Raw genomic sequence first — 27,898 nt, 5'->3', positions numbered from 1 at the left:
CTCTTTCTGTAAAATTTATATTTATTGAAAGCACTGTGGCTGGGAGGTACTGTGATTCGCTCTTCTAGGAGAGACTGGATGGAGAGCAGAAATCCTCATTTGTAGAAGGGATCTATGGTCATCTGGCTACACCCTTCTGGCCTATGAAAAGTGGCTAAGGCTGACGGGAAAGTCTGAGCACAAGTCAAGTTCACTGCCCAAAACTCAGAGGATTAACACCTGAGTCTTGTTCTTATTGCTAGTTTTTTGTTCATTTGGTTCTAAGGCCTCCACTGAGCTAAATCACCTGCTTCTGGACAAAGACAAAGTCTTTTCTTATCATGAGGAATCTGTAATAAGACAGACATGCTACTCATTATTCAGCATGGCTCAGAGGGGCTTCTTCCAATCAGCTCTCCAAGACTCAGGGCTCTGCTTTAGACAAACCTATTTGAAATCCGTGGAGGACTACAAAGGAGGCCCGATGGTGCAGTGGTTAAGCGTTTGGCTGCTAATGGAAAGGTCAGCAGTTTGAACCCAACAGCCACTCTGTGAGAGAAAGATGTGGCAATCTGCTTCCCCAAAGATTTAGAGCCTTGGAAACCCTACGGGGCAGTTCTACTCTGTCCTACAGGATCCGACTATGAGTTGGAATTCGACTGAATGGCAATGGGTTTGGTGTTTGGTTTGGTGGAGTACAGTCCTCAGAAGCAGTTATGTTATTGCCAGAGGAACCTCCTTCCTCTCTGCTTCTGTCTATCAAAAAAAAAAAAAAAAAAGGCCAGTGAAGAATGCTCTCAGTGCTTAAACTGTAGTTGTAGTGGTAAGTAAATTGAACAAATGAAGAAAATAGAAATACAAATTCACTTTGAGTTTGATTTTCAATGAACATAAACATTTATTGAATATGGGCTCTGGGCCGTGTCCTGTGTTCAGGACATCGGATGCAAGAAAGCATAAGACACTGACAGGTCAACTTGAGGGCCCCAGTTTCTTCAACAGTAATTTTCTTTTGGTAAATTAATGCACTGCCATTGGGGTTTATACATCAGTCTCTTGTGTGTTTGGTTACCTGAGTCAGTGTCTGGGGTCTAATCACCTTTCTGTTTTCAGGAAAATGAATTTTTTTTTTTTTCCCATTCAAAGCCGATAAGTATACTTTTTAAAGTGGGTATCATTCCATTGGAAATGATTGGCAGGCCTCCTTAGGGGTCATTTGAGGGCAGGAAGAAACAAGAGGTGTTTCTGAGGGCTACAGACCTATTCTCTGAATTTGAGTTGGAAACTGGGCCTAACATTATTCCAAGAAAGCTTCTCAAACTTTCTGGGAAGGCATTGAGTCGACATGCCTAGAGGTCTAAATTGGAACCTCCCTAACATTCTCTCTGTGGGACGCAGACCTCCCAGGGGAGCCAGGGCGTTCTGTTGAAGTTACAAGTGCAACCACCATTGAATCAACCAAACAGAAAATTTTAATTGTACGTTTTGGTCTCTACTTTCCAAATGAAGGTCAAGCTTTAAGATTTCACCTTTCACTCTCCTAGCAAGAACCTCTACCATAAATAACGATCAAAACCCAAAAGAATGTGATCTTTAAAGTTATTCACTGCAATTAAAGTTTCTGTATTTGAGATATGACGTTCGAGGAGAATAAAACCATCGGCTGGAGCAATCTTTTTTCCTTCTTTAGGTTTCAGAAGGCAGGCAGGTGAGTTCCCACTGCGCCTCCATCTTCTGCCCGGCTTTGTTCAGTGTCCAATCAACGTTCCAGACCACCCCCTCCCCAAACAGCCCTCAAGCTCCATGAAAGAAAGTGATTAAAACGTAACTGAGCGACGCCCCTGTTCCCAAATACCCGTGTGTCGGTGGGGGAGGGGGGGCGGAAGGACCGTAACATCTCCAGCTCAAAACGACTTTAAAGGCTAACGATGACTTTGTTTTTATGAAAAGAAGGGGCAGCAGCCGCACGGCGCGCGGACTCCCAGTCCGGGGACACCCACGCGACGCGCAGGGGAAGGAGCGAGTCTGAAACCCGAAACCGGCCCGGGGACCCCAGAGAACGCCCCGGGGGCTCGCACGGCCTGGGTGCGCCCCGCGGCCCTCTCGGGGAGGGGTGGGGGAGGGGAGGCCGGCCTGGCCCCGCCCCGCGCGCCACGATTATAGCCGATGACTCAGGGCGGAGCTCCGCATCCAAGCCAGGCCGCCGCCAACTTCTCTGGATGGGACCAGAAGTTTCTAGCCGGCCAGTTGCTGCCTCCCTTTATCTTCTCCGTCCCCTTTGGCAGCAAGGAGGCTATTTCCAGACACTTCCACCCCTCTCCGGCCACGTCACCCCCTCCTTTAATTCATAAAGGTGCCCGGCGCCGGCCTCCCGGACACGTCGGCGGCGCAGGACTCAGGCTCCGGCGGCGGAGAGGTCCCCGCGGCGGCGGCCCAGCATTTCGGCGCCTGGAGGCCCGGCACCGCGCGAGCCCGCACCCCGCGACCCGGCACCCAGTTCTCTGGCACCCCGTGACCCGGCACCGCGCGCTCCGGCACCCCGTGACCCGGCACCCCAGCACCCCGAGACCCCGCTCTCTGGCACCCCGGCGGCCGCCCTCCGGGCCGACCCCGACCAGCATGAGCGCAGCCACCCACTCGCCCATGGTGCAGATGGCGTCCGGCAACGGCGCCGGCGACCGCGACCCCCTGCCCCCGGGCTGGGAGATCAAGATCGACCCGCAGACCGGCTGGCCCTTCTTCGTGGACCACAACAGCCGCACCACGACGTGGAACGACCCGCGCGTGCCCCCCGAGGGTCCCAAGGTGAGCTGGGCCCGCGTCCCCTCCCTGGCCGGCGGCCCCACCTCGATGACAGTCGGGGCCGCAGCGCCGGGGCTGAGCCTCCGCCTGTGCCCAGGCCGGGAGGTCGGTGGAGGCCACCTCGGCGGACGCACAGCCCTCGGGGTGACAGCCCTCCCTGTCCTCCCCGGGGTCGCCCGGCCCCTCGAGCTCGTCCTGCCGCGCTTAGGGAGACCCCTCCGGATACGCCCTTGACAGGCGTCGGGGCGAGGGCGAGGCCCCGGAGGCGACAGTCCCCACCGCGCCGCATTTAGTTTTGGGGGACGGGGGTGGCCCGGGCCCGTCCACTGGGTCGAGTCGCGAGGCGGGGAGCGGGGGGGGGAGCTGGCCTGGGGCCTGGTGCACCGAGGCCCCGTCCGTCAGGCCCCGCGCCGCAGGCGCCTCTGCCCGCCCGGCTTCTGTCCCCAGATCCTCAGCCGTGGGACCGAGGGGCCGCTCGCACACTCGGGCGGTGGTCTTGAGGACTTTGCTTCTTTAAGGTCCACAATTTGGCTGAGGGGGTCTCCTGACTTTACTCTCTCGTCTCGGGGACAGAGTGACTCAGGAGGCTGGTGTAAATACACAAGATTTTTTTTTTCTGTTTTTGAAATTGAAACTGTTTTATCGTGTGGAGTTGTTTTCAATAAGAATGTGTTCTAGTTTGACTTCTTAAAAACAGTGTACTCTTAAGGCAGTTTCTACCCAAAGCCCTGAGAATGTCGCTCCTAGTTGTCCCTCGCCTTAAAACATTGCCTCACGCTGGAGAGACAGCCAATGATTTTTTTTTTTTTAACGGCATACATTCCCTTACTTGTTATGCTATTAAAATGTTTAGGATTTGTTTCCAATACACAAATATAACTAAATAGTAATAATTTGGTAAGGAGCCCTGGTGGCGCAGTGGTTTAAGCGCTCAGCTGCCAACGGAAAAGTCTGCAGTTCCAACCCAGCAGCGGATCCAGTGGAGAAAGAGGGGCAGTCTGCTTCCGTAAATATTTACAGCCTTGGAAACCCTATGATGCTGTTCTACTCTGTCCTGTAGGGTCACTATGAATCAGAATCAACTCCAGGGCAGTGGCTTAATACTCTGTGAATACCACAATATTCCTTGTTTACATACATGCAAGGATTTATACTTCTCAACCCTTAAGAGCATGAAAATTTGAAAATATAAATTTGGAATGAGTCTGTTAATTTAAAAAAATTGTAATTAAATGTGCCACTCTTGTAATTTTCTATAAATTTGAAATTTTTCAGAATAAGTTTTTGAAAAATAAATATACTTAGACAAAGGGTAATTGTTAATACTGTCTGTGCAGTAAAAAACTGGTAAATTATTTTGAAGATTTTAAAAACTCACATAAAGTTCAAAATGCTTTATAAATCAGTATTTCAGACGAAAGACCTGAATGTCCCACCTTCAGTTTTGGGCACTTTTTTGCCCACAGATACTGATAAAACTGTTGTGCCCAACAGCGAGACGTACATTCAGCAATTTACGTTTACAAGGAATTAGATGTATATTTATTTCTGAAAATTACTCCACAAGGCTGTAATTAGCTGGAGTGGACGTAATTGTGTATACCTTTTGGTGTGCCTGTTCAGCCCCATTAATGGGTGAAATTTATGTCGCTGTCAAGCCAGTTCCTGTGACTGCAGTCAGCATGGCTGCAGAAGACCTTTAGTATGGTATAAAGCTATTATTTTGAGGCCTACTTCCTATAGAGGCCGACTCTGCCCGCAGCCTTTGTCCTGAGTGAAGATCAAGTTGGAACACACACTGTGAGTGCAGTCAGTATAAGACCCAAATTGCCAGCGCTTTGTTTTCAACATGGAACTCACCCGGCTAGTTGGGATTGCCTGCTTGCTTTGCTTCATGGACCTGCCCCTAGGGTGGATGGATTATGACTGTGGTTTCACAAAGCTTTTTAAGGGGGGGACAAGTTGAATTACTATTTCCAAAAAAATAGAAAATAAAAGCTACTGAGTCAGAAGTCTGACAATGGAAACAGAATTTTAAAGTTGAAAGGCCCTTAAAGATCGTATAGTTCAGCCTCTTTATTTTCCTGGTAAAGAAACCCAGAGAGTTACGGTAGGCTTCTCAAGGTCACTCAGCTAGTGCTAATAGCAAAGAGAGAACTATACCAAAAAGCCTCCAGTTTCTAAGAACAAAAAAATGGTTCACAGCCCCAATGAGAGAGAAGGTAGAAGTGTCTTGAATCTTTATGAAGCTGTGAAGCATGAAAGTTAAAAACTTGATTATCTTTGTGTCGTGCCATCCACCGAGTACAGGATTACCAACCTCTGTACCCTGGTTGCTCGGGATGGTGGTGACTGGATGTGATTAACTCAAGAAAAGCACCGTTTATCAAATGCGCTGCTTGAGATTTGGCAGCAGCATGGCACCAACCCTAAGGACAAAACGAATGTGCAGTCCACGAGCCGTTTGGGCTTCCTTGCTTTCAGAAAGCCTGTGCTTTTGATACACCAGAATATCTGGGTGACTAACTCAGTTTCAGGAGTCCCGGAGGCCTGCAATGGTTAAAGCACTCAGCTGTTAACAAAAAGAACGGCGCTTTGAGTCTACCCAGAAGTGCCTTGAAAGAAAGGTGTGGCGAGCTACTTCCAAAAACTCAGCCACTGAAAACCCTGGGGAGCAGAGTTCTAAGCTGACCCACGTGGAGTCCCCATGAGTCGGAATCAACTCAACAGCAACTGTTTTTTTTTTTTTTTTAAATTCAGTTTCACTTACATGAATTTCACTTTACTCCAGGTGAAATACAATGGGAAATTTTTCAGTATTATTTTATGTTAGAAATTGGTTTCTTAATGCACAGTGAGAAAGGATTCTGGCATAAAGCAAAGCGCAGATTTGGGGGGAGCAGAGTCCGCCCCCACCCCCAGCACCCTCACCTTGAAGAGGAAATGTGCTGAGCATCTGCGGTTTGCAAAGCACTGCATCTGGGGGGACTCTACTTCAGGATGTTTATGGTCTAACCGCGTTGGTAAAGAGATGGCTTTTGTGGGAAGGAGAAAAGGACTGCAGCTTCGTGTTTTATTTGCGACCTTTTATACTATGTCGTCTCACAGTTGACCCTCCTATATTCCCCTGAAACTGATAGAGCAACTCTTGTCCTCATTTTTACAGAGGAGGTGAGCGAAAGCAAGAGTCTTACCCTTCATTGCAGAACCAGGAGGGCTGCAGGCAAAGACTGTGGGCCTTATTTACCCAGTTCCATTCTAAGCTCCAGAAACCCTCGTGGTGGTGCAGTGGTTAAGAGCTACCATTGTAACCAAAAGGTTGGCAGCTCAACTCCACCAGGCCCTCTTTGGAAACCCTATGGGGCAGTTCTACTCTGTCCTATAGGGTTGCTATAGGTCAGAGTCGACTCGACAGCAACGGGTTTGGATTTTTTTTACTCTAAACTCCTGAACCTCCTCCCTGCAGTTTTCCTGGGTTTCAGTTTTCTACGCACTTGGGCTTCCCACTAGTCTCCTGGCAAGTTTGTACCAGTACCAGTCCAGACCCCTGTGTGGCGGAGAGGTTGGCCTTGGCTTTGGAGTCAGGAGATGCACAGTTCTGGAGCTAGGGCTCCTCACTGCTCCCTCATGGCACAGACTGAGGCTCTTCCCTCACAACCTGTCAAGGACCCAGGCTGATCTAGCCCCACGGATCTTGGAGGTCACCAGGCTGATCTAGCCCCACGGATCTTGGAGGTCACCAGCCCGGCAGTCTCCAGGGGAGCCTTTTAAGAACACAGATTCCCCGCTGTGACAGCCCCCCTGCCCCTGCGTGTTGAATCTGAATCGCTCAGGGTGGGGCCCAGAAAGTCTATAAGTCAGAAAAGCCCCCTTGAGCTGATAATCCTGATTCAGCCAGCCTGCCATTGGGGAGCCACTGATGGCTTGTGGTCTCGTTTTGTAAGGGGGAGCGCGACTCCTAGTGCACAGCTGCCCGTGGGCCCTGGAATCCTTCCCCAGTGGTACCTGGTCCACATCTCACCTGCAGAGCCTTTATCTGAGCCCTGTGTTCCCTCCTGGTGAAACCCTCCCCATGCCTGGCTTCTGGTTCTCAGCTTCTGGGGATGTAAGCACGGGGGTGGTGTGGGGATGGAGGGAGGGGACAGCAGCATGCAGAGTGGCAAGGTGGCAGTGCTGGGCATGGGGAAGTGTTCCAACTCAGGGCTGCCTCCAGCTCCGAGACCCTCGTAGAGCCCAGAAGGGAACCACAGTCACAGTGGTTCTGCTGTCCTGGCGGAACCTCGCCATAATGATTTGACAGATTGTTGTCAGACTCTGTGAGAGGTAGAAACGTTCTTCCATCAGAGGAAATTGGAAATGTTTTGAGTTCTGATTGAAGTGGAGAGATCCACTTGTTCTGCTTCGAGTTCAGAGAGCCTCTTGAATTTTCTTAAAGATGAGATCGTTTTGCCCTTTCCAGATCAATTGTGTGTTCCTGTGCCTCTTAGCAGAATCAGAGAACAATCAGGAAAGGAGTGGCTGTGCTCATCTTCCTGTTTCCAGTAAGACGCAGTTATGGCTGAGCAGGGATTTGTTGGGGGGCGGGTAAAGAGAAGGCCAGACACCCCCGGAGTCCAGCTCATCTGAGACCTTCATTGTCCCCCTAAAGAACAGCCTGTGTTTGGTGCCTGCAAGAACTGACCGCACCTCTGAGAACATCATTTGTCCCCTGTCTTGTAGAGGGATTTGCCCTTTACAAGAGTAGTCAGCAGACACACAGGAACTCTGGCAGTGTTTGACGTTAGCCAGGGCCGGGAAGGCTTAACTGCTTGATGCTGTCAGGGCTGGTTGTGAGTCAGAAAGCCCTGTACCACCCATAAGGCTTGACTAGTGCTGTCCTTGTTTCTGGAATGACACATGGTAGCCTTACATAAAATATTCTACATGTTTATGACTTTTTTTATTGACATTCAGAAATGACGTTCTGATGTTTATCATCAAATATAGGAAAGAATACGTAATGCAAAGCTGCTCTTTTTCCTTCAAATTTCTGCTGTTTTAATATTGCTCTTTAAAAAACATTGAAGAGACCTTCAGTAGAAACGGGCTTCCTGGGTGGTGCAAACGATTAAGTGCTCAGCTGCTAACTGAAAGCCTAGAGGTTTGAGTCCACCTAGAGGCACCTCAGAAGAAAGGCCTGGCAACCTATTTTTGGAAAAATCAACCATTGAAAACCCCGTGGAGCACAGTTCTACTCTGACACACATGGGGTCGCTGTGAGTCGGAGTTGATTCAAGGGTAACTGGTTGTTCATTGTTTTTTAAGTAGAAATACTGGGAGATTAAGATGGAGGCTGTGCTCCTTGGGAGCATCCAGTGCCCCTCTAGTACTGATGAATCTCCCTCTATTATTCCTGACTGCATTATGTCCCAGGCCTCCCTGGCTCCCTGAATCAGGCCTACAGCCCCGTGACCCTCTTTTGCCTCAGAACTCAAACTCTTGCTGTGCCTTTGAGGCAGGGCTCAAAATCCCCTTCTCTTGCAGATGTGGAAGTCAGTCTCTGTCCCTCATTTGGCACTGGTGATGCTCTGTGAGATGTCTGGTGTTATTAATTTTTCACATATTTCTATTAAGACCTCTTTAGGGCCTTGGCAGTGTTTCAGGAAGCCAGGCAGCTTGCAGAAGCATAGTCAGAAAGAATTTCTCTAGGAAGGAAGGAACCTCGTATTTTTTGTCTGTCAGCATGTTTATATGTATGTGCCAGACACTGGCGGGTGCTTTTACAAATCTTACCTAAGTCCTCGAAACAGTTTTCTGAGATAGAAACTACTCAGTGTGTCTTATGCTGGAGAAAACAGACTGGGAGAGGGAACGTGCCAGGCCTAAAGCCTGTCCACTATGGTAGAACAGAAAGGCTGTGGTGGCGGGAGTTAGCCCCACCCGGGCTCCTGAGGGGGCAACAGGCGGTCTTTGTTGGGCCTGGCTGCTTCTCAAAACTGCTCCTTCCTCAGAGGTGCCTGGGCACAGCCCTGGGTAACAGGCTTACGGGAGCCCATCTTCATACAGTTGGTCAGAAGTGTTGGCTTGTTTCCTGAGTTCAGGAGTTCTGAACTTAGGAGATGGGCGTCAGTCTTTACTCACTCATTCGTCCATCAGAGATTTATCGAGTACCTGCTCTGCCCAAGTCATCATGTCAAATGCCATGTAGAGGACAACTGTCCTACGAAGTGTTTCCTGCTTCTCTCTGGTCGAACTGTCCCTTCTCTGACCTCCACATTAATTTGAATCTTCCAGAAGTCAACACTTCCCTGCTTTGTCTTGAGGTCACCCCCCTGTGAGGCTGAGAACTCCAGGACGGGGTCTGAATCTGCCTCTTGGTGCCTGACAAGGCCTAAACAAAGAAGCAGAAAACCTGTTGCCATCAAGACGATTCTGACTCTTGGCGGCCCCCTGTGTTTCAGGGTAGAACTGTGCTCTGTAGGGTTTTCAGTGGCTGTGATCTTATAGAAGTAGATCCAGGCCTTTCTTCTGTGGTACTGCTGGATGGATTCAAACTGCCAACCTTTCAGTCAGTAGCTGAGCGCAAACCGTTTGCACCACCTGGCCTGCAAGCTCAATTGGAAATTGAACGGATGGTTCTGTGTGGAGAAGAGAAAAACCTGGGCCTGGGCTCGGAGTGCATAGGCTGGTCAAAGAAAAGCTACCCATTTTAAAGTGCAGGCTCATGACGGATGTGCTTGTCACTGGACGCCTTCTGTGGGTTCCTAAGGACTGAAGTGTTGAATGGTACGTAGCCTACCCCAGGCTCCTAAATGTCCCCAGAGGCCTGTTCCTTTTTATGTCACTTCTGAATGGCCTTTTCTCCACAGAGGACTTCAGTTTTGGTTCCCCGAGTTCATCCCTGCCAGTCTGGAGAAGCTATCTTTCGTTTCCACCAGTGATTCAGCATCCTACGGCAGGCCTCAGGGAGCTTGGAGCCTACAGCAAGCAGATGCCCTGCCCCGTGGCTGCACAGAGAGCAGTGCTGGCTTGGCAGCAGGTGTCCCTTTGTAATTTTTTTTCTTGTGGCTGGCAGTAAGATCGGACACCACATACATGAAGTTTCTTGTGAACAGCCCAGGATTGCAGATTGCCCGCTCTCTGTGTCAGAAGCCTGTGCACAGGTCAGCCCAGGAGCCCCCCAGCACAGCTCTGCCCCTGGTGAGCTGAGTGAGACTTCCCACTGGGATGCCCTTGGCTTCTCATTAGAGAAAGAACATTTCCTATTTTGAAAACACTTCTGCAGTGTTCGCTAAAGTCGTTATAGTTTTTCTCAGTTTTAAAATTCTTCTTGGACACTGAATGAATGAATGGTTTACAAATTCGAACCTCCAGAAGAGAGGGAAGCACACGTAGCCATTTCCCTTTTTGAATTACTGGATCAGCCTCGAGACCCGAAGCTGTGGAGCAGGACAGGCTCTCCTGCCTGAGTTGAGAGGGGCTTTCTCTCTCTGAGCCCGTGGTTCCGACAGAGCCCCATGCTGGGTGCCTGTGGAGTCTCAGGGCTGTGGTGACTCAGAATCGAGCCAGGTGCCTCACTCTCGCCCGCCTGCCTGGCTGGGCCGATGACTCAGCACTGAGCGGTGGCTCTCTGACACAGAGCACATTTGAACTGAATGTTCCAGGTCTGAGCCTCAGTCCAGCGCTTTCGGGCAAGATGAAATGCTTCACTTCCTGCTTTGTTTTACCCCGGGGAAGATAAGGGCTTAAGACACCAGCCACAGAGTTAGTATCCCACAGTGTACAAGTGTGACAGGAATACCCAAAGTAATAACATATACCTGACCTTAAAAAAAAAAAAAGAAACCAAACTCATTGCCGTTGAGTCAATTCCGACTCATAGCGAGCCTATAGGTCAGAGTAGAACTGCCCCATAGGGTTTCCAAGGAGCAGCAGGTGAATTCAAACTACCAACTTCTTGGTTAGCAGCTGAGCTCTTAACCACTGTGCCACCAGGGCCCCATAGGATTCTAGTGATCTTAGATAAATCACTTACCAACCCTGCGCCTCAATTTCCCTTTCTGTGAAATGGGCATAGCAGCAGAACCTGTCAACAGGGTTGCGAGGATCAAGGGAGATGGTGCATGGAAGGCGAGTGATAGTCCAGGGCCTGGCCAGACATACGTGCTATCTGTGGAAATGTTACAGCCTCGCTGTGAAGGAGGAGGGTATTGGTGGGTAGGTGTTCGGCCTCCACATGCAGTGGGTGGTTCTGGCTGTGCATGGGTCTTTCAACTCCCAGGTAGGCCTGAAGTTTTATTTCTCAGCAGGTGGGTGTTCCCTTACCCCCTTGTTCCATGTTTAGCTGACTCCCCCTAAACCAGGGACAGCCTTCAGAACCCTACCCCTGGGATCCCTGGACTCCCCCTGTGGGCGGGCAGTAACTTGGGACACAGGGCAGGGGTCAGATGGAAGCAGATGGGCTTTGGGAGCCTCAGCTAGCCCCGCGGCCCACAGCCCCATCAGCCTATGAACTTGTCCCAGCACCCACCAGAGACAGGCCGAGTGGACCTGTTTCCTGCATGGAGCTCTGTGGAGTGCCCATGTACCCTCAACCCCTTGCCAGGTGGACCTGTTGCCTGCACGGAGCTCTGTGGAGTGCCCCATGTACCCTCAACCCCTTGCCAGGTGGACCTGTTGCCTGCACGGAGCTCTGTGGAGTGCCCCATGTACCCTCAACCCCTTGCCAGGTGGACCTGTTGCCTGCACGGAGCTCTGTGGAGTGCCCCATGTACCCTCAACCCCTTGCCAGGTGGACCTGTTGCCTGCACGGAGCTCTGTGGAGTGCCCCATGTACCCTCAACCCCTTGAGGGGAGGGCTCTCCCTTGGCTGTCTCTGGAGACCCGAAGACAGCCAGGCAGGACCTAGGTGCCCAGTCTGCACTGAGGCTAAGTCAGGCCATGTAATGAGGGGCAGGTCATCTGTTGTTCTGGCCCGAGCACTCAGGGTCCTAAATGTCACCGTGGATGGAAGGAAGAGGAGGGAGGAGTTTTCCTGTTGCCACTACCCACTTGGAGAAGATGGTTCCGGTGGGGAGGAATGCTCGGAGAAGATGCGTAGGGTTGTTGTTGTGTGCCGTTGATTCAATTCTGACTCATAGCTACCCCATGTGAGAGTAGAACTGTCCCACAGGGTTTCCTAGGCTGTACTCTTTACAGTAGCAAGCCACCAGGTCTTTTCTCCCGCAGAGCGGCTGGTGGATTTGAACTGCCAACCTTTCGGTTAGCAGCCAAGCGCTTAACCGTTGTGCCACCAGGGCTCCTTCTGCTTAGGGTGGGGAGGAGATTTCCCCCTACCCAGGGGAATTGCCGTCCTCTTCCAGAGAAGGTCTGCAGCTGAAGAATTGGAGATTGTTTTGGAAAATTGTATTTTGTACAACGTGCGTGTCTGGGAATGCCTTCCGCACTGAGAACTCACCAAACACTTACATGGTTGTTGCCTTGTAGATGGAGTAGCTATGTGACTGGCCAGTGTTTTCACTTTTTAGTATGAAACAAGTCCTTGAGAAACCCATGGAAATGTACCTGGTGAGAAGAGGCCCTTTTCATGGTCTCTTGTCTAAATTCAGACAGCTAGCTGCCTGATGTGGAAGCCGCAGGTACTTTTCCATCTGTGATAGGCAGCTGTAGACTCATTCAAGCTGGAAGCCCCACTCTTTTTCCCTGAAGAGGAAGTAGTAGGGAGTTATTATTTCTCTGAAGCCGTGATTTCCACCCCCTGGCTCTGCACTAACTCCCTGTGTGACCTTGAGTCACATTGACGTTCCCACATCTGCTACTTGGACTCCTTGAGGAGGACTCCAGGGGTGGGGGCCGTGGGGAGGCTGGGAGCTGACTGAGTCCCCAGTGCTTCCTCCGCCAGGGGACTGCCCTGCCTCAGTGAGGCAGCTGTGACTGTGCCCTGGGGGTGGGGAGGCGCGCTGCACCGAGGGTGTTGAGGAGAGCCAGCAAGCAGATTCCCTCAGCCCAGTCAGCAGGCCTTGGCTTTTCTCCCCTAGGTCTCCGGGGGGGTGTGTAAGGACCCGCTCAGCACAATCTTTGCAGCTGGGTTTTGTGCACAGGTGAGGCTCTCTGACCACAGGCGCCTTCAGCAGAGCACACTGATTGGGCCTGTTGCGGGGAGAGGGGGATTTAGAGTTTGGGACCCCTAGAGTTGTCTTTCTGGCAGTTTTTGCTTCCAGACTCTGAAACTTCAGACACAATTCTTAGCAGAGAAATTGGCACCCTGACTAATTAGTATTCTTAAAGGCTATGATCTTCATTCTCTCAGATAAGAGAACTTGTAAGTCTAAGAGGGAAACCCTGGTGGCGTAGCGGTTGACAGCTACGGCTACTAACCAGAAGGTTGGCAGTTCATATCCACGAGGCACTCCTTGGAAACCCTGTGGGGCAGTTCTACTCTGTCCTGTAGGGTTGCTATGAGTAGGAATTGATGCGACGGCAAAGCTTTTTTTTTTTTTTAAAGTTCAAGGGGGCTCGTCACCAACATGGTGAGAACTTGGAGGAATTAGGCTTTGCAAACCATAGGCCAAACCAGCTTGCTCAAGAAAAGCTTGATCCATCAAAAGCTGACTGGGGAATGAAGGAGCTGGACTGTGTAGAGCTGGTAACAGTCTCAGGTTACAAAGACTTCGTCTTGCCTTATTTTCACTTAAATCATGCAAAAATCTCTGGGAGGGGTGGGTATCCCTGTTTTACAGCTGGGGAAACAGTAGCAAGGAGTCCCATCCCAGGCCAGCTGATGAGAGGCAGGGCTGGGACTGGCCTGGAGCCCAGAGGGCTGACCTGCAGACCAGGCTTAAGCTGGCTCATCCCAGCCTGCCTGTGTATTTGCAGAGGGGCAACATTAAGTTTCACCATTAAAAAAAAAAGTTCAGGGACACTCATCTCATAAATCCCAGAATAAAATAACCCCACTATTTTTTTTTTTTTTTTTCTTCTCCCAATAGCAGGCATATCAGATGAGTCTCCAGTAACCGTGGCTACTTATGGAGCCTGTGGTCAGCACAGACTCCTTTGTTAACTGGGAGTCAGTCTCAGGACAGAACCTGATTCCTCAGCTGTGCGGTAAATGGACTGGCAGGAGAAGGAACTTAACTGATTATTCAGAGTTTGTCCAGGGCCTGTTCTGTGTCTCGCCCAGAGCCCAGGGCGGTAGGCACAATCCTGTATCCCGTTATAGTGGGAACAGACACATTTTTGATAGTTTGGCTGAGGAACAAAAATGGACGTGTATAGACCAATTTGGCAATGACATTTCACTCATTTATGTGGCCTGTAATAACAAACGGAAAGTTTTGGTAGGATGTTGACGTTGAGCTCTCTATCTGTGCTTTAGAAGAAAGTTTTGCTTTTGTTTTTTTCCCTGCCTGATAGAGATGAGCCAGGCCATTTAGGCTTGACCCAGGTCTTGGCTGGATGGGGAGTTCCAGGATGCCTATCTCCTTCCACCTTTTTTCTTTGTCTCAGAAGTTTTGAAGCGCTGTTAGCTTAAAAGTCGACACTTGACCCGGTAAACAGCTCTTCTGGCCTAAAAGCCCAGTTAATAAAATCTGCGCCCTGCTTCAGGGCTGCCATACTGTTGGGCCGGAAGTGCTCCGGGGCAGCCCTGAAGAGGTAGCTTTGTTGTTATCACCCTTAATTCAGACCAGAGCTCTGGGGGCTCACAGAGGAGCCGTTTTTAGGGTTCAGAGGCCACTCAGTGTACAGGGCACCAGTTGTGGGTGGGGGGGGTCCGGGCAAACCCTCCCCTATAGCTGTCCTTGAAAGCAGCAGAGGTAGTGCAGCGTCCCCAGTGCAGCAGTTGGCATCAACCTAGTGAGTGCCCAAGTGCTGTGGTTCCCTTCCGGAGTCAACAGCTGCCTCTTCACTTGGAACGTGAAACCGGGGGGCACCTGGCGTTCCAGTGATTTCTAATTTAATTGAGCGCAATTAAGAGTGGCCACTTGTAGATTTCCTTGACATTCATTTTTCCTTGTTTTTGAGTTTTGTGTAGATGTTTAGAGCTAGAGAGGAGCCCTGGTGGAGCACTGGTTAGACAGCTGCTAACTGTGGTTCTAACTCACCAGCTGCTCCGCAGGAGAAAGACGTGGCAGTCTGCTTCTGTAAATATTAACCCAAGACCCCCAGTGCCATCGAGTCGATTCCGACTCATAGCGACCCTATAGGACAGAGGAGAACTGCCCCATAGAGTTTCCAAGGAGTGCCTGGCAGATTCGAACTGCTGACCCTTTGGTTAGCAGCCATAGCACTGTAAATATTACAGCCTTGGAAATCTTATGGGGCAGTTCTCCTTTATCCTATAGGATCGGTATGAGTCAGAATTGACTCGGCAGCAACGGGGTTTAGAGCTAGAAGGGACCTTGGAAATCAGAACCATGAATGTCAGAGCTGGAAGGAACTTTCGATCAGTGTTTCTTGGTGCAGTCTTGGCTGGGCTCCGCCATACACCTGCTGAATCAGACGTTCCTGGGCTTGAGCTCACAGTCTGCATTTTCGAACATTCATTTCCCAGAGTGCTTCTGATGTCCCTTAGAGTTTGAGAACCACTGCTTTTCAGAACATGTCAGGGCGTCTTCCTCACTTTACAGCTGAGGAAACTAAGGTTTCTGTCACATAGCTAGTTAGAAGCAGATTCAGGATTCGGACTCACAGTGTTTCCCCATGTCTCCTAGCTGTCCCCTTAGCGCCCACATTGTTGGTATTAAGACCAGTATAAAGTTCAGACATACTGTCAGACAGATAAGCCCAACTGCTCTCACAGAGCCTGCTTCTGGGCTTTCTCTAATAATTTCCAAGGAGTATCTGGTGGATTTGAACCTTTTGGTTAGCAGCCAAGCTCTTAACTACTGCTCCACCAGGACTCCATCTTGTACTTAAGAGGGTAGATTTTGGCTCCTCTGGGGTAGTTTTTACCTGCTTTTTATACTGGCCATCTTGTGGATCGTTTGGTGCCCTGAAACATGCTTCTGAGGATTTTAATGCAGTGCACAAGCAAATGGGAAGAACTCACCAAGTCGTTTTGTAAATTACTACAGTCAGATAAGCAGTGAGAATCAGGCGTCTGGCCCCTGGGCTTTGATTTCCTGATTGTACTTTGTATATATGTGTTCCTGATACCGTTACCCAAAGAGAGGACACTGAGCTGAGCTGCATGGGACAATAATCCCTGTTATGGCCCAGGCAGGCTGTGATGAGGAGGTGAGGACTGACATCCATGCGTTCTATCACTGTGACTGCACCCTGTCCCTGTCACAGGATCGCATGGAGGCCCCCTGAGAAGACAGACTCTGATGAGGCAGACTCAGACATTGGTCCCAGGTCTGCAATGAAGTCAGGACTGGGCAGCTAGTGAGTCTCACCTGAGAGATGCCTGCTGTCCCCAGTAGGCTCTTTCCAGGCTTGTGCTTGAGCTTGAGGACACTTTTTGTGGGACTGAAGAGACATGTTTTAGTCACATCCTGGGGGAAGCATGGATTTTAAACTTTTTTTTCTATTTAAAAACTTGCTACCTTTTTTTTCTGCCAGAACGTGATGAAAACACCATAGGAGATAGGAAGGGCACTATAACTCTTTCGACGGTATTTTTTAGAAAGTAATGAGTTAGTTAAAATGGAAGCATCAATGACCGCATTTGCTGTTGGCAGGACTCTAATGAGAGCAGGGTAGAAATATTAGGAAGTGGCATCAGAATTCCAAATACAGACCTTATTGTGCCTGAGAGTTTCCTTTTTGGTGCTAAAACCTTGCCATTGAGTCAATCCTGACTCATAGCAACCCCACAGGACAGAGTAGAACTGCCCCATAGGGTTTCCAAGGCTGTAATCTTTACGGAAGCAGACTGCCACATCTTTCTCCCACGGAACAGCTGGTAGGTTCAAACCACCAATCTTTCCATTAGCAGCCAAGTGCCTTAACCACTGTGCCACCAGGGCTACTTATTCATTTATGTAGAAACATTTAATTACCAATTCTGTGAAGCTGGTGTGGCTTTTTATTCACCTAAAGCTGTATTCTTCAAAGCAAAGCCCCTCCTGAGTGGAAGAGGGTCTGGTGCGTCTTTCAGATGTGAAGTTCGTGAAGAGACATGCAATGTTTTCTTAAATGGCACAAGTGGGTTGTTAATTCACAGGGAACCAGGAGTCTAGACATTAGGACTGTACGAAAAGCAGTCCCAAGGCTGCCTTCAACACTCCTGCCTTCCCACCTTGTGCCAGCGGGCAGCATCGTGGGTCAGTCAACCCCCAGCTCAAGCCTGAGTCTTCCTGGAGGCCTCCTCCTCTCACTCTTTTCCATGTCCTGCCAGCCATAAAAGCCTTTCCATCCCCCTCACCCCATCTTCCTGGGCCTTCCCTTCTTTCCATCTCCTCCGCTGCTGCTTTACCCTGACGCCCCTACTCTCATCCCTGACTTCTTCCCTTATTTTTTATTGTGCTTTAAGTGAAAGTTTACAGCTCAGATTGGTTTCTCATACAAACATTTATACACACATTGTTATGTGACCCTAATTGCTCTCCCTATAATGTGACAGCACACTCCTCCTTCCCACCCTGGATTTTCCATGTCCATTCAGCCAGTTCCTGTCCCTTTCTGCCTTCTCTTCTCACTTTCGGACAGGAGCTGCCCATTTAGTCTCATGTATCTACTTGAACTAAGAAGCACACTTTTCACGAGTATCACTTTATGTCTCATAGTCCAATCTAATCTTTGAAGAGTTGGCCTCAGGAATGGTTTTAGTTCTGGGTTAACAGAGAGTCTGGGGGCCATATCTTCCAGAGTTCCTCCAGTCTCGGTTAGACCATTAAGCCTGGTCTTTTTAGTAGAATTTGAATTCTGCAAGCCCACTTTTCTCCTGCTCTATCAGGGACTCTCTGTTGCATTCCCTTTGAGGGTGGTCATTGGTGGTAGCCAGGCACCATCTAGTTCTTATGGTCTTAGGCTGATGTAGTCTCTGGTTTATGTGGCCCTGTCTCTTGGGCTCATATTTTCCTTGTATCTTTGCTGTTCATTCTCATTTGCTCCAGGTGGGTTGGGACCAATTGATGCATCTTAGATGGCCGCTCGCTAACTTTTAAGACCCCACACCACTCACCAAATTGGAATGCAGAACATTTTCTTAATAAACTTTTGTTATGCCCGTTGACCTAGATGTCCCCTGAAACCATAGTCCGTAGACCCTCGCCCCTGCTACACTGTCCCTCAAAGTGTTGGGTTGTGTTCAGGAAACTTCTTAGCTTTTGGTTTAGTCCAGTTGTGCTGACCTCCCCTGTATTGTGTGTTGTCCTTCCCTTCACCTAAGATAATTCTTGTCAGCTCTCTAGTTAGTGAATACCCCTCTGCCTCCCTCCCTGCCACCTCACCTCAGGCAGACTGGCTTCCTTTCGTCCTCTCTCCCTCCCTCCCTTACTCATAATTTGGGTACAGATACATTCAGTGAGGTGCACAACTCTCGACAGGCTGGTTCTAGTGACTTCTGGATTCAGGGGGCTTCCCCCAGGAAGAGCCAAGCCTCAGCCAGCCCTGTCTCAGAATTCCAGACCCTGGGGGAGGGTTAGAGTGAAGGCACAGCCAGCCTCTGGCAGCAAGAGTATAGTGGCATTGTCAGTCCTAACCTATTAAATTTGGATAGTAGGGGTGCGGTATAGCAGGAAACAGGAAGTATGGGGGCTCCAGGGAAGTACATAGTTTGATAGATTTATACATAGGTGGTAGTAGTTGTTAGTTGCTGCCAAGTCAGTGTCGACTCATGGCAACCTCACGTATAACAAAAGGGATCATTACCTGGTCCTGCGCCATCTTCATGATGGCTGGTGTGTTTGAGTCTGTTATTGCGGCCATGGTGTCAAACTGTCTCATTGAGGGTTTCCCTCATTTTCCTTAGCTTCCACTTTATCAAACATGACATCCTTTTCTAATGGTTGGCTTTCCTAATGATGTGTCCAAAGTAAGCAAGGTATACACCCTTGTCACCAGCATCCAGAAAAAGAGAACATTTCCATCACCTCAGAAGGTTCTTCAAGACCCTTCCCAGTCATCACCATTTCCTCCAGGGGCAGCCATCATTATGACTACTGTCACCTTCAGTTAGTTTTGCCCATCAGTTTTTATTTCTTTGACACTCTGGGCCCAAATAGCACAATCTCCTGTCTGTTTAGGGAAGGAGCTAGCATGTCCGAGGGCCCGCCAGGTGTCCTTTTCTAGGAGCTTTTGTAACACCTCACAAAAGTCCTGCAGGGTGGGTGTTGCTGCTCTGTTTATTAGATAGGAAAGTTAAGGCTCAGGGAATTTTCCAAGATCACAGAACTGTCACTTGTTGTTAGGTGCCATTGAGTCAGTTCTGACTCACAGTGACTCTCTTAGGACAGGATAGAACTGCCCCATAGGGTTTCCAAGGAGTGGCTGGTGGATTCGAACAGCGGACCTTTTTTGGTTAGCACTTAACCACTGGGCCACCAGGGTTCCATTGGGTAGCCCCATAGTACCCTGCAGTGCTATGGCAGAACATTCCCCTAGGAGGCAGGCGTGGATGAGGGCATGCTAACTGCTGGGCTCCCTGGAGTGTTCAGATGGTGTGAGGCTTTTGGACGTGGCTGGGAAGAAGCGATAAGCCCTGTACGGCCAGAAAGGTGACGTCCCAGGACTTGTGTAGGCCCCTGATTCAGACTGGAAGGAAGGGGCCCCGTGAATGGATTAAATGCCCGGAACACATGTCATAGCTCCACACTGGAGCAGAGCCTTTCTTCTGCCTCTTGCTGGCTCCCTTGTGGTGCCTGTCTCACGGCAGGAATCGGGTCCTGAGTTGTGAGGCCTGGACCCACTCTCTGCTCTTGGGTGACCTGAGAGTCAAGCAGGCTAAAATAATGCCACTATCCTGAGCACGTGGGGATTCTAATCTGAGAGGGCCTGTCTGCTCATGTCCCCAAGGACACGGTGACACCCTTGCCTTTCCTGTGTGCTGGAGAGCTGCTCCATGAGTAGGGTCTCAACAGGAGAGAAGCAGTTGATGGGCCCGAAAGGGCTGAATCCCAGGGCAGCCACCTGGTGCTCATGCCTGCACACAGATGTAGGAACACATTGTGAACATAAAACGATTCATCAGTCAAAATGCAAGTCAGTCCTCAGTGTCTTTCCTTACTTTCAACGGGTTTTGCAGCAGTAGAAATTATACCCTGCGAGCTTGTTTGCAGTTCAGAGTAATGCCTCCTTAAGGAAGGATCGCTCTCCTTAGTAGCTGACCTACTTGGACATGCGTAAGTGACACGACTCACCAGCTCCCCTCCCTAACCAGACCACATGCTGTCAAGTCGACTCTGACTCATGGTGACCCTGTGTGTGTCAGAGTAGAACTGTGCTCCATAGGGTTTTTAGCGGCTGGTTTTTCAGAATTAGATTGCCAGGTCTTTCTTCTGAGGCACCTCTGAGTGAACTTGAGCCTCTAACCTTTCAGTTAGCGGTCGAGCACATTAACTGTTGCACTACCCAGGGACTCCCTCCTCTGTAAAGAGACCTTTACTGCTCAGAGATAGTTGGGACCCGTGGCCTTGGGGATCTCAGTTGCCCTGCTTCTGCTTGGTGACAAATGACATTGCCTGGTGAGTGACTGGCCAGCCATGTTGTCTAAAATAAGATCTTTTCTTGTGGCGCATCTGGAGCTTGGCCTTCTCGAGGGTCCCAAAATAGCTGGGGCACTGAGAGGAGAACTTCCCGAGAGCACACGAGAAGGTCCCCAACCAGGCTTCCCCCACCAGGCTTTGTTGGCATCTCGAACTGACAGCTAACCTGTCCCCCGTCCCCACGCTGTACAGCTCCTGCACCCTGGGTCTCACTTTCTTGCAGCTTGTTCTGGAAGTACTCCTTAGGGGGTAGCCTGCCCCCACCCCACCCATTCTCTGCCGGGATTTCCAAACTGGGTCTTGTGTTTGAGTCCAGCGCACACACTCAGGTTAGGAAGCTCGCGGACCTTATTTTGAAGCCAAGAAGCTTGCAGTAACGTGTGGTGGTGGTGGTGTGCTGTCCGATGGTCACCCAGAAAAAAAACCTGTCTTACGAGTTTGGGAAATTAGGACTGCTCTTGGGCTCAGCAGACAGTTTGGCTCAGTCTGCTTTCTCTAAATGCCCCTGGTTCTTAAACTGCTGTCTCCGAAGCAGCCTCTGTAGGGGAGGGAGCGTTAGGGGCTGTGGAGCAGCCACGCTCCATGGGTGCAGGTGTCCTGGCTGACCCCTGGGGACCAGATCGCTCTGTGGAAGGTCAGGGCGCTCAGCACCAGGCTCTGCTTCCTCTTCAGGGGAGTTTCCTTCCCAGTTCCTGACCAGTCTGTGCTTCTCCTCTTTTTACTTCAGGAAGCTCCATCCTCGGCAAATGGCCCTTCTCGAGAGGGCTCCAGGCTGCTGCCTGTTAGGGAAGGCCACCCTGTGTACCCCCAGCTCCGACCCGGCTACATTCCTATTCCTGTCCTCCACGAAGGCGCAGAGAGCCGGCACCCTTTCCATGCCTATCTTCAGCCTGGGCCACCGAGATTCCGAACCGAGGCGGCAGCAGCGGCGGCTCCTCAGAGGTCCCAGTCCCCTCTGCGGGGCGTGGTGGAAGCCACCCAGCCAGATAAACAGTCCGGACAGGCAGCAGCAGCTGCGGCAGCCCAGCCCCTAGCTGCTCACAGACCTGAGGTAAGGAGAGGCCTCTGCAGGGCAGCCTGGGAGCGCGAGCTGCCGGTGTCTCAGACCGGGCCCTGGTTCTGGTGCAGTACCCTGGCCAGGCACCTGTGAAACGTAGGGGGACTGGGCCGGATCTGCAACATCAGACACTCAACAGCCCCAGATTGTCCCCTCATGTTTTACAGGTGCGCTTTTCAGGTGGGCAGGGTGGGGGTCACATGGCCTTCTCGTAGTTAAGGCATCAGGGCTCAGAGGGTAAGTTTCTTGGTCCAAGTGCAAATAGATGGAGTGGCAGGACCAAAAGCCTGGCCTCTGGCTCCTTCTCGCTGTTCCTTATTCACACCCGGCTTTCTACTTCAGAAAAATGAAGACAGCTATGCATTATTATTTCGCTCACCTCAGTGCACGTGGATGGATATTAACTGCTTGGAACTACATTGATATAAAAATAAGACACCACACTTGCCCTCAAGTTCCACACAGTGACCCACAGCTTAAAAGGAAACCCAAAATCAGGAAGGCAGCTGCCCTAAGATGGTGTTTGAAGCCCGAAGCCAAACGCCTCTGGGCGGTTTAATGAGTGTAGTGCATGAATGTGTCTGTTTAGCTTCAGTGCCTGCTTGGGTATGAGAAATTACAGTAACGCAGGATACCGGGAGTGGGAGCTGCCTTCCCTTCTTGGAGAACTAGTGACCACCACTTGCCATGGAGTTGACTCCGACTCACAGTGACCCCACGTGTGTCAGAGTGGAACTGTGCTTCACAGGGTTTTCAGTGCCTGATTTTTCAGAAGTAGATCACCAGGCCTTTCTTCCGAGGCACCTCTAGGTGAACTTGAACCTCCAACCTTTCAGTTAGCAGTTGAGTGCATGTGTGCCACCTGGGGGCTCCTTTCCTGGAGAAGCAGTATCTATATCTGTAATGTTTTTATTGTAAAAATCAGAAGTGACACATTGGTCAGTGACATATCAGAGAAATTGGAACATATTTAAGCTAGCAGAGCCCTTTGAAGCCAGCTGGGGAAACCCCTCCTCGGCTACTAGGGGAGAGAAAGTGGTCCAGAAGGGGAAGGGCCTCCCCCGGACTACACAGGTGACACAGCTTCCAGGGGCTCAGCGGAGTTCTCTGTAGGCTAGTAGAGAAGGGTCAGGAGAGAGGCCATGAAATGCCATGTAGTGAGCACACAGTCCCTGTGTGTCAGGACCTGCGCTCAGGCATGTGCACAGATAGTTAATCTGCAGAACAGCCCTGGGGGAGAGGGAGGGACTCTTTTCTCCATTTTCATGATGAGAAAGCTGATGCGCACAAAGCTGTTAAGAACTTGAATCCAGGCCTCTTGACTCCAGAACTTCCAGCCTTAACATTCTAAAAACTGACGTGTGTACAACTGAGAGGGCTTTCGAAATGTGTTACCATGAGGGGACAATTATGGAAGGCCCCCATCTGTGGTAAGAGCACATGGCAGGGGCACTGCTTGTGGGGCCAAACCGTCTTACCATGAGCAGATACATGTGGAAGGCCCCCGTCTGTGGCCGGGGTACATGACAGGGCCACTGCTTATGGGGCCACACCCTCTTATCACAAGTGGATACATATGGAAAGCCCCTGCCTGTGGTCGGGGCACATGGCAGGGCCACTGTTCATGGGGCCATGCCCTCTTACCATGAGCAGATGTATATGGAAGGCCCCCATCTGCGATCGGGGCATGTGGCAGGACACTGTTCATGGGACCATGCCCTCTCCCTTTCTATCTTTCAGCGATCCCAGTCTCCAGCTGCCTCAGACTGCTCGTCCTCATCCTCCTCAGCCAGCCTGCCCTCCTCCTCCGGTAGGAGCAGCCTAGGTAGTCACCAGCTGCCCCGGGGCTACATCCCCATCCCGGTGATCCATGAGCAGAATGTTGCCCGGCCTCCAGCCCAGCCCTCCCTCCACCAAGCCCAGAAGACCCACTACCCAGCTCAACAGGGTGAATACCAGACCCACCAGCCTGTGTATCACAAGATCCAGGGGGACGACTGGGAGCCCAGGCCCCTGCGGGCGGTGTCCCCGTTCAGATCACCCGCCCGGGGTGCGTCAAGCCGTGAGGGTTCACCAGCCAGAAGCAACACGCCAGTGCACTCCCCGTCACCCATCCGGGTGCACCCTGTTGTCGACAGGCCCCAGGTATGGGAAGCTAGTTGTCAGCAGGCTTGCTAAGACAGCCATCTGTCCAGGGGCTGAGAACTCTCAGCAGGTGCCCTAGGTCTTCCATCAGAACTGGAGGAGGTGAGATTCCAGAAACTGCTGGTCATCTTCAGAAACACAGGACAAGGGCTGTGAACCCTCAGCACTTTCTACAGCTTTTGGTTGGCTGATCTTTTCTCACTGTGGATGCCTCAGGGCCAGGCCTCCAGCCACCTCAGTAGGAAACAGCTGGCAGGCCTCATGCCGTCACTCACATACCTGGGACCCAGGGTTGTTTATTGCCCACCCTGCCTTCCTTTCAGGGCCCTCCAAAACCCCGGAAACAGGAGTTGCAAGAATCATGCAAAGAAGTCCCATATACCCTTTAGCCACGTTGACTGTTGGTTAAGATTTTTCTGTATTGCTATGTCTCTACACACACACACACACAGACAGAGACACAGAGACAGAGTCTGGGGAAACCCTAGTGGCGTAGTGGTTAAGAGCTGCATCTGCTGACCAAAAGGTCTGCCGTTTGAATCCACCAGGCGCTCCTTGGAAACTCTATGGGGCAGTTCTATTCTGTCCCGTAGGGTCGCTATGAGTCGGAATCAACTTGACTACAGAGGGTTTGGTTTTGCTTTGGTTTGTACACGGTTTGAGAGTTAGGTACAGATACCATGCCCCTTGACCCTAAACACTTCAGCAAGTATTTCCTAAGAAAAAACATTGTCGTTCATAACCACAGTAGAATGATCAGATTCAGGAAATGTACCATTATTACGATACTACTAAACACACAGTGCGTACTCACATCTCCTTCACAGCAGTCCCCTGACCCAGCTCCAGGATCTAATCCAGGCTCGCAAGCACCACGTGTGGTTGTCATTTCACTTTAGTCTCCTTCAGTCTGGAACAGTTCCTTGGCCTTTCTTTGCCTCCGTGACCTTGACATTTTTTAAGAGTACAGGCCATAGAATATTCTCTCCTAAGGATCTCTAAAGTCAGTTCTTCTTCTGCAGCCATTGTTTTTAAAACCCAAAGAGGGATGTGTGATTGGTTTATGAGTGGTAAGGGCCAATGTTGAGGACATCTGGGCTAAAATCTGGTGCAGGTGGCCAGTGTTAAGTTAGCCAAGTGTCACACTGGATCCATACGCAGGCTCAGTAATCCTAGGAAAGACGCCCCCGTTTATAGAGCCACAGAAATTTCCCCACATAACTGGTGAAACAGTACTTCCTCTTTTACCCCCTTTACGTGGTCCATGGTGCCCTCCCTTCATAGCCTATTCAAAGATCCCTTTTTGGAGGCTTGCAAGGACTTGACCTAACTAAACATGATAGAAGAATTTAGCATTTTAAATGGGGAGTATTTTAGAAGCGATATAGTCTAACTCTTACTTCCCAGCTGATGAAATTAGGGTGTCTGAGATTTCTGAAGGCTTTTTAGATCCCAGCTGATGAAATTAGGGTGTCTGAGATTTCTGAAGGCTTTTTAGATATATGCATATATGTTAGAAGAGCCAAGATAGCTCTGTTTTAAGCACAGCTCATTTAAGAATACATGGCCCCAGCTTACAGTCCCAGTAAGGAACCTCGGCCTGCGCCAGGAAGTCAGCACAAAGATGCTACATCATAGCTGAACATAAGCTCCGGCACAGATGTGCTGAAGCAGAGTTCTTAGAGGGTTAACTATTTTGGGCAACTTGCTCATTCTTGGAAAATACATCAGTCTGGGCAGAAACCACGAGGCTGTCATGGGTTTTAAAAAAAACCACGCTGTAGCTGCTGACCATCGAGTCAATTCCGACTCATGATGGCTCCACGTGTGCCGGTTAGAACTGTGCTTTATAGTTTTGGAGGCTTGGAAACAGATTACCAGGCCTGCCTTCTGAGGCGCCTCTGGGTAGATTTGAACCACCAACCTTTAGGCTAGTAGTTGAGCACTTAACCAAAGTTTGTGCCATCTGGGGACTTCATTAAAAAAAAAAAAAATTACAGGTTTAGAAAAATAATGCCTTTGATGAAACAGGACGTAAGGTATATACGCTGCACAGAGCTGGTCTCCGTGCATGAAGAAGGAGAACGCTGGCAGGTGCCCCACAGCTGCGCCACCTGAGAGTAGGACACCCCGGTACTTTGCCTGGAGCTGTGGAGACTAAAGTATCTCAGCGTTGTCATGAGGACTTGGAATTTTCATTTTTGAAAATTATTTTGGTTTTCTTTTCATTGCTCTAAGAATACTTTCTACAGAGAAATTCCATGAGAGATAACAGACGGATAGACCAGGGTCGTAAATGGAGGCATAACAGTGGTTTGGACACATACATGATTAATGTCGTATGTCTATTCTATGAAACTGTTATCTGACTTAGAAAATCTTTTATACTGTTTAACTTAAAAAAAATTTTTTTTCCTCACTTTTGTTTCTCACTGGTACTAGCTGCAAACAGCTGCCTCTGACTTCTAGTTATTAAACGTATCTCTGTGTCCTTTGTCCTTCTCAGCAGCCAATGACCCATCGAGAACCTTCGCCTATTCCCCTACCAGAAAACAAACCGGAAAGTAAGCCAAGCCCTGCTGGACCAGATCTCTGTCCCGGACACATCCCGATTCAAGTGATCCGGAAGGAGGTGGATTCTAAGCCTGTTTCCCAGAAGCCCCCACCACCCGCCGAGAAGGTGGAAGTCAAGGTTCCCTCTCCTACTGCTCCAGTTCCTTGTCCTCCCAGCCCCAGCCCTTCTGCTGTCCCCTTAGCCCCTAAGAATGTGGCTGTAGAAGAAAGGGCAGCCCCCAGTCCTGCCCCCACAGAAGCTGCACCCCCAAAAGCAGGAGATGCCGAGCCCCCCCCGAAGCATCCAGGTGTGCTGAAAGTAGAAGCCATCCTGGAGAAGGTGCAGGGGCTGGAGCAAGCTGTGGACAACTTCGAAGGCAAGAAGACTGACAAAAAGTACCTGATGATAGAAGAGTATTTGACCAAAGAGCTGTTGGCTCTGGATTCTGTGGACCCCGAAGGACGAGCCGATGTGCGCCAGGCCAGGAGAGACGGTGTCAGGAAGGTTCAGACCATCTTGGAAAAACTTGAACAGAAAGCCATAGACGTCCCAGGTCAAGTGCAGGTTTATGAACTCCAGCCCAGCTCCCTTGAAAGTGATCGGCCGCTGCAGGAAATCATGGAAATGGGTACCATGGCCACAGACAAGAGTAAGAAAAGTGGCGGAAATGAAGACGACCCCAAAACTGAAACACAGCAGCCAGAAGCCAAAGAAGCAGCAGCTCCCAGCCCCGCCAGCACGACAGACACAGCTGGTAACCCAGCAGCACCATAGTCCCAGCTAGATAAACATCAGGCCCAAAGACTTGGAATTGATGGTGTGCTTAGGGAAGTTTAAGTTGCATGCATTTCAGGGACTTGAGATCAGTTGGTTTTTATTCTTCGTAGCCGCTTGGTACGCAGTATCAACTTGGGTGGAGGCAAAACACACTAATAAAAGGGCTAAAAGGGAAATAATGCTTTGCTTCTCTATCCTTATTCTGTACAAAGGAAGTTGCTTGTTGTTTCAAAGCTTAACCCCACTGCTTGTTGTTTGGGGGCTCTCTCTGTACCTGAGCACCACATGTTAGCCATAGCTGTGAGCCGTCTTCCTGTGGCTCTGGACTGAAGGAGTGTTTTTGAGAGTGGACGGGAGTCAATTTTCCCGTCACGTAAGTGCCAAGTCCATTCTTCAGAAATGTTGCCATTTGAATGGGATGATTTTCTTCATCTCATAGTTCAAATACCTGACTTCAGCTAGAAGAGAATGTGTAAGGTGCCGTAGGAATATCTGTATGTTGGATGACTTTAATTCTACATTCAAAAAAAGAAAATAAAGTATTAACGTAACTTAAGGTGTTCTTGGTGGTTTCTAAAACTTTGGAAAGAGTGGCAGCTTCTAGATTGTTACTAGCTTCAGTCAGAGTAAATGGCAGGCACATTGACAAGCCTGCTTTGGGATTCAGAAAGTCTCTACTGGCCCTGCTTACGAGAGAGGGAATGAGACCTGATCATTTTTTCTGTCTCCGGTTCCACTTGGAACCTGGGCCTGTGAACTCAGGTGAGAGAACTGTGTGCACCCCTTCAGACTGCCCCACCCAATGGCCAATGAGCCACTTGGGCAGCATCTCTGCCTGCCTGACCTTGGGCCACCCTTAGGCTGCACCCAGGGTCTAAGATGGTTCAAAAGTGCTCAGGGAAGTGAGTTCCCAGAATGGCCCAGGGCTCTGAGGGAGTGTTGGGCCATCTATTT

The 27,898-nt window shown here is 50.1% G+C and overlaps 1 protein-coding gene across 2 annotated transcripts; it reads left to right on the top strand.

Annotated features, from left to right (window-relative positions):
* The first annotated feature begins 2,163 nt into the window (after positions 1 to 2,163).
* BAG3 (BAG cochaperone 3) lies at positions 2,164 to 27,495 on the top strand. Of its 2 annotated transcripts, none has more exons than XM_064269244.1 (4): positions 2,164 to 2,784; positions 21,139 to 21,462; positions 23,209 to 23,613; positions 26,123 to 27,495. In XM_064269244.1, the coding sequence occupies exons 1-4, from the start codon at positions 2,599 to 2,601 to the stop codon at positions 26,939 to 26,941; spliced, it is 1,734 nt and encodes a 577-aa protein (XP_064125314.1). In that variant the 5' UTR covers positions 2,164 to 2,598; the 3' UTR covers positions 26,942 to 27,495. The 2 variants fall into 2 exon arrangements, with proteins under 2 accessions (XP_064125314.1, XP_064125313.1); XM_064269243.1 differs by having other exon boundaries at positions 26,120 to 27,495.
* The last annotated feature ends 403 nt before the right edge of the window (positions 27,496 to 27,898 follow it).

This window comes from Loxodonta africana, chromosome 16, assembly GCF_030014295.1.
Source record: "Loxodonta africana isolate mLoxAfr1 chromosome 16, mLoxAfr1.hap2, whole genome shotgun sequence".
Taxonomy (NCBI): domain Eukaryota; kingdom Metazoa; phylum Chordata; class Mammalia; order Proboscidea; family Elephantidae; genus Loxodonta; species Loxodonta africana.
Note: the sequence above shows the minus strand (reverse complement) of the source record. Positions and strands in the feature narration are given on the sequence as shown.

Coding starts and splice junctions, on each gene's coding strand:
- BAG3 (XM_064269243.1), top strand. CDS start 2,599: ATGAGCGCAGCCACCCACTCGCCCATGGTGCAGATGGCGTCCGGCAAC. Junction 2,785..21,138: donor TGCCCCCCGAGGGTCCCAAG/GTGAGCTGGGCC, acceptor TTTTTACTTCAG/GAAGCTCCATCCTCGGCAAA. Junction 21,463..23,208: donor TAGCTGCTCACAGACCTGAG/GTAAGGAGAGGC, acceptor TCTATCTTTCAG/CGATCCCAGTCTCCAGCTGC.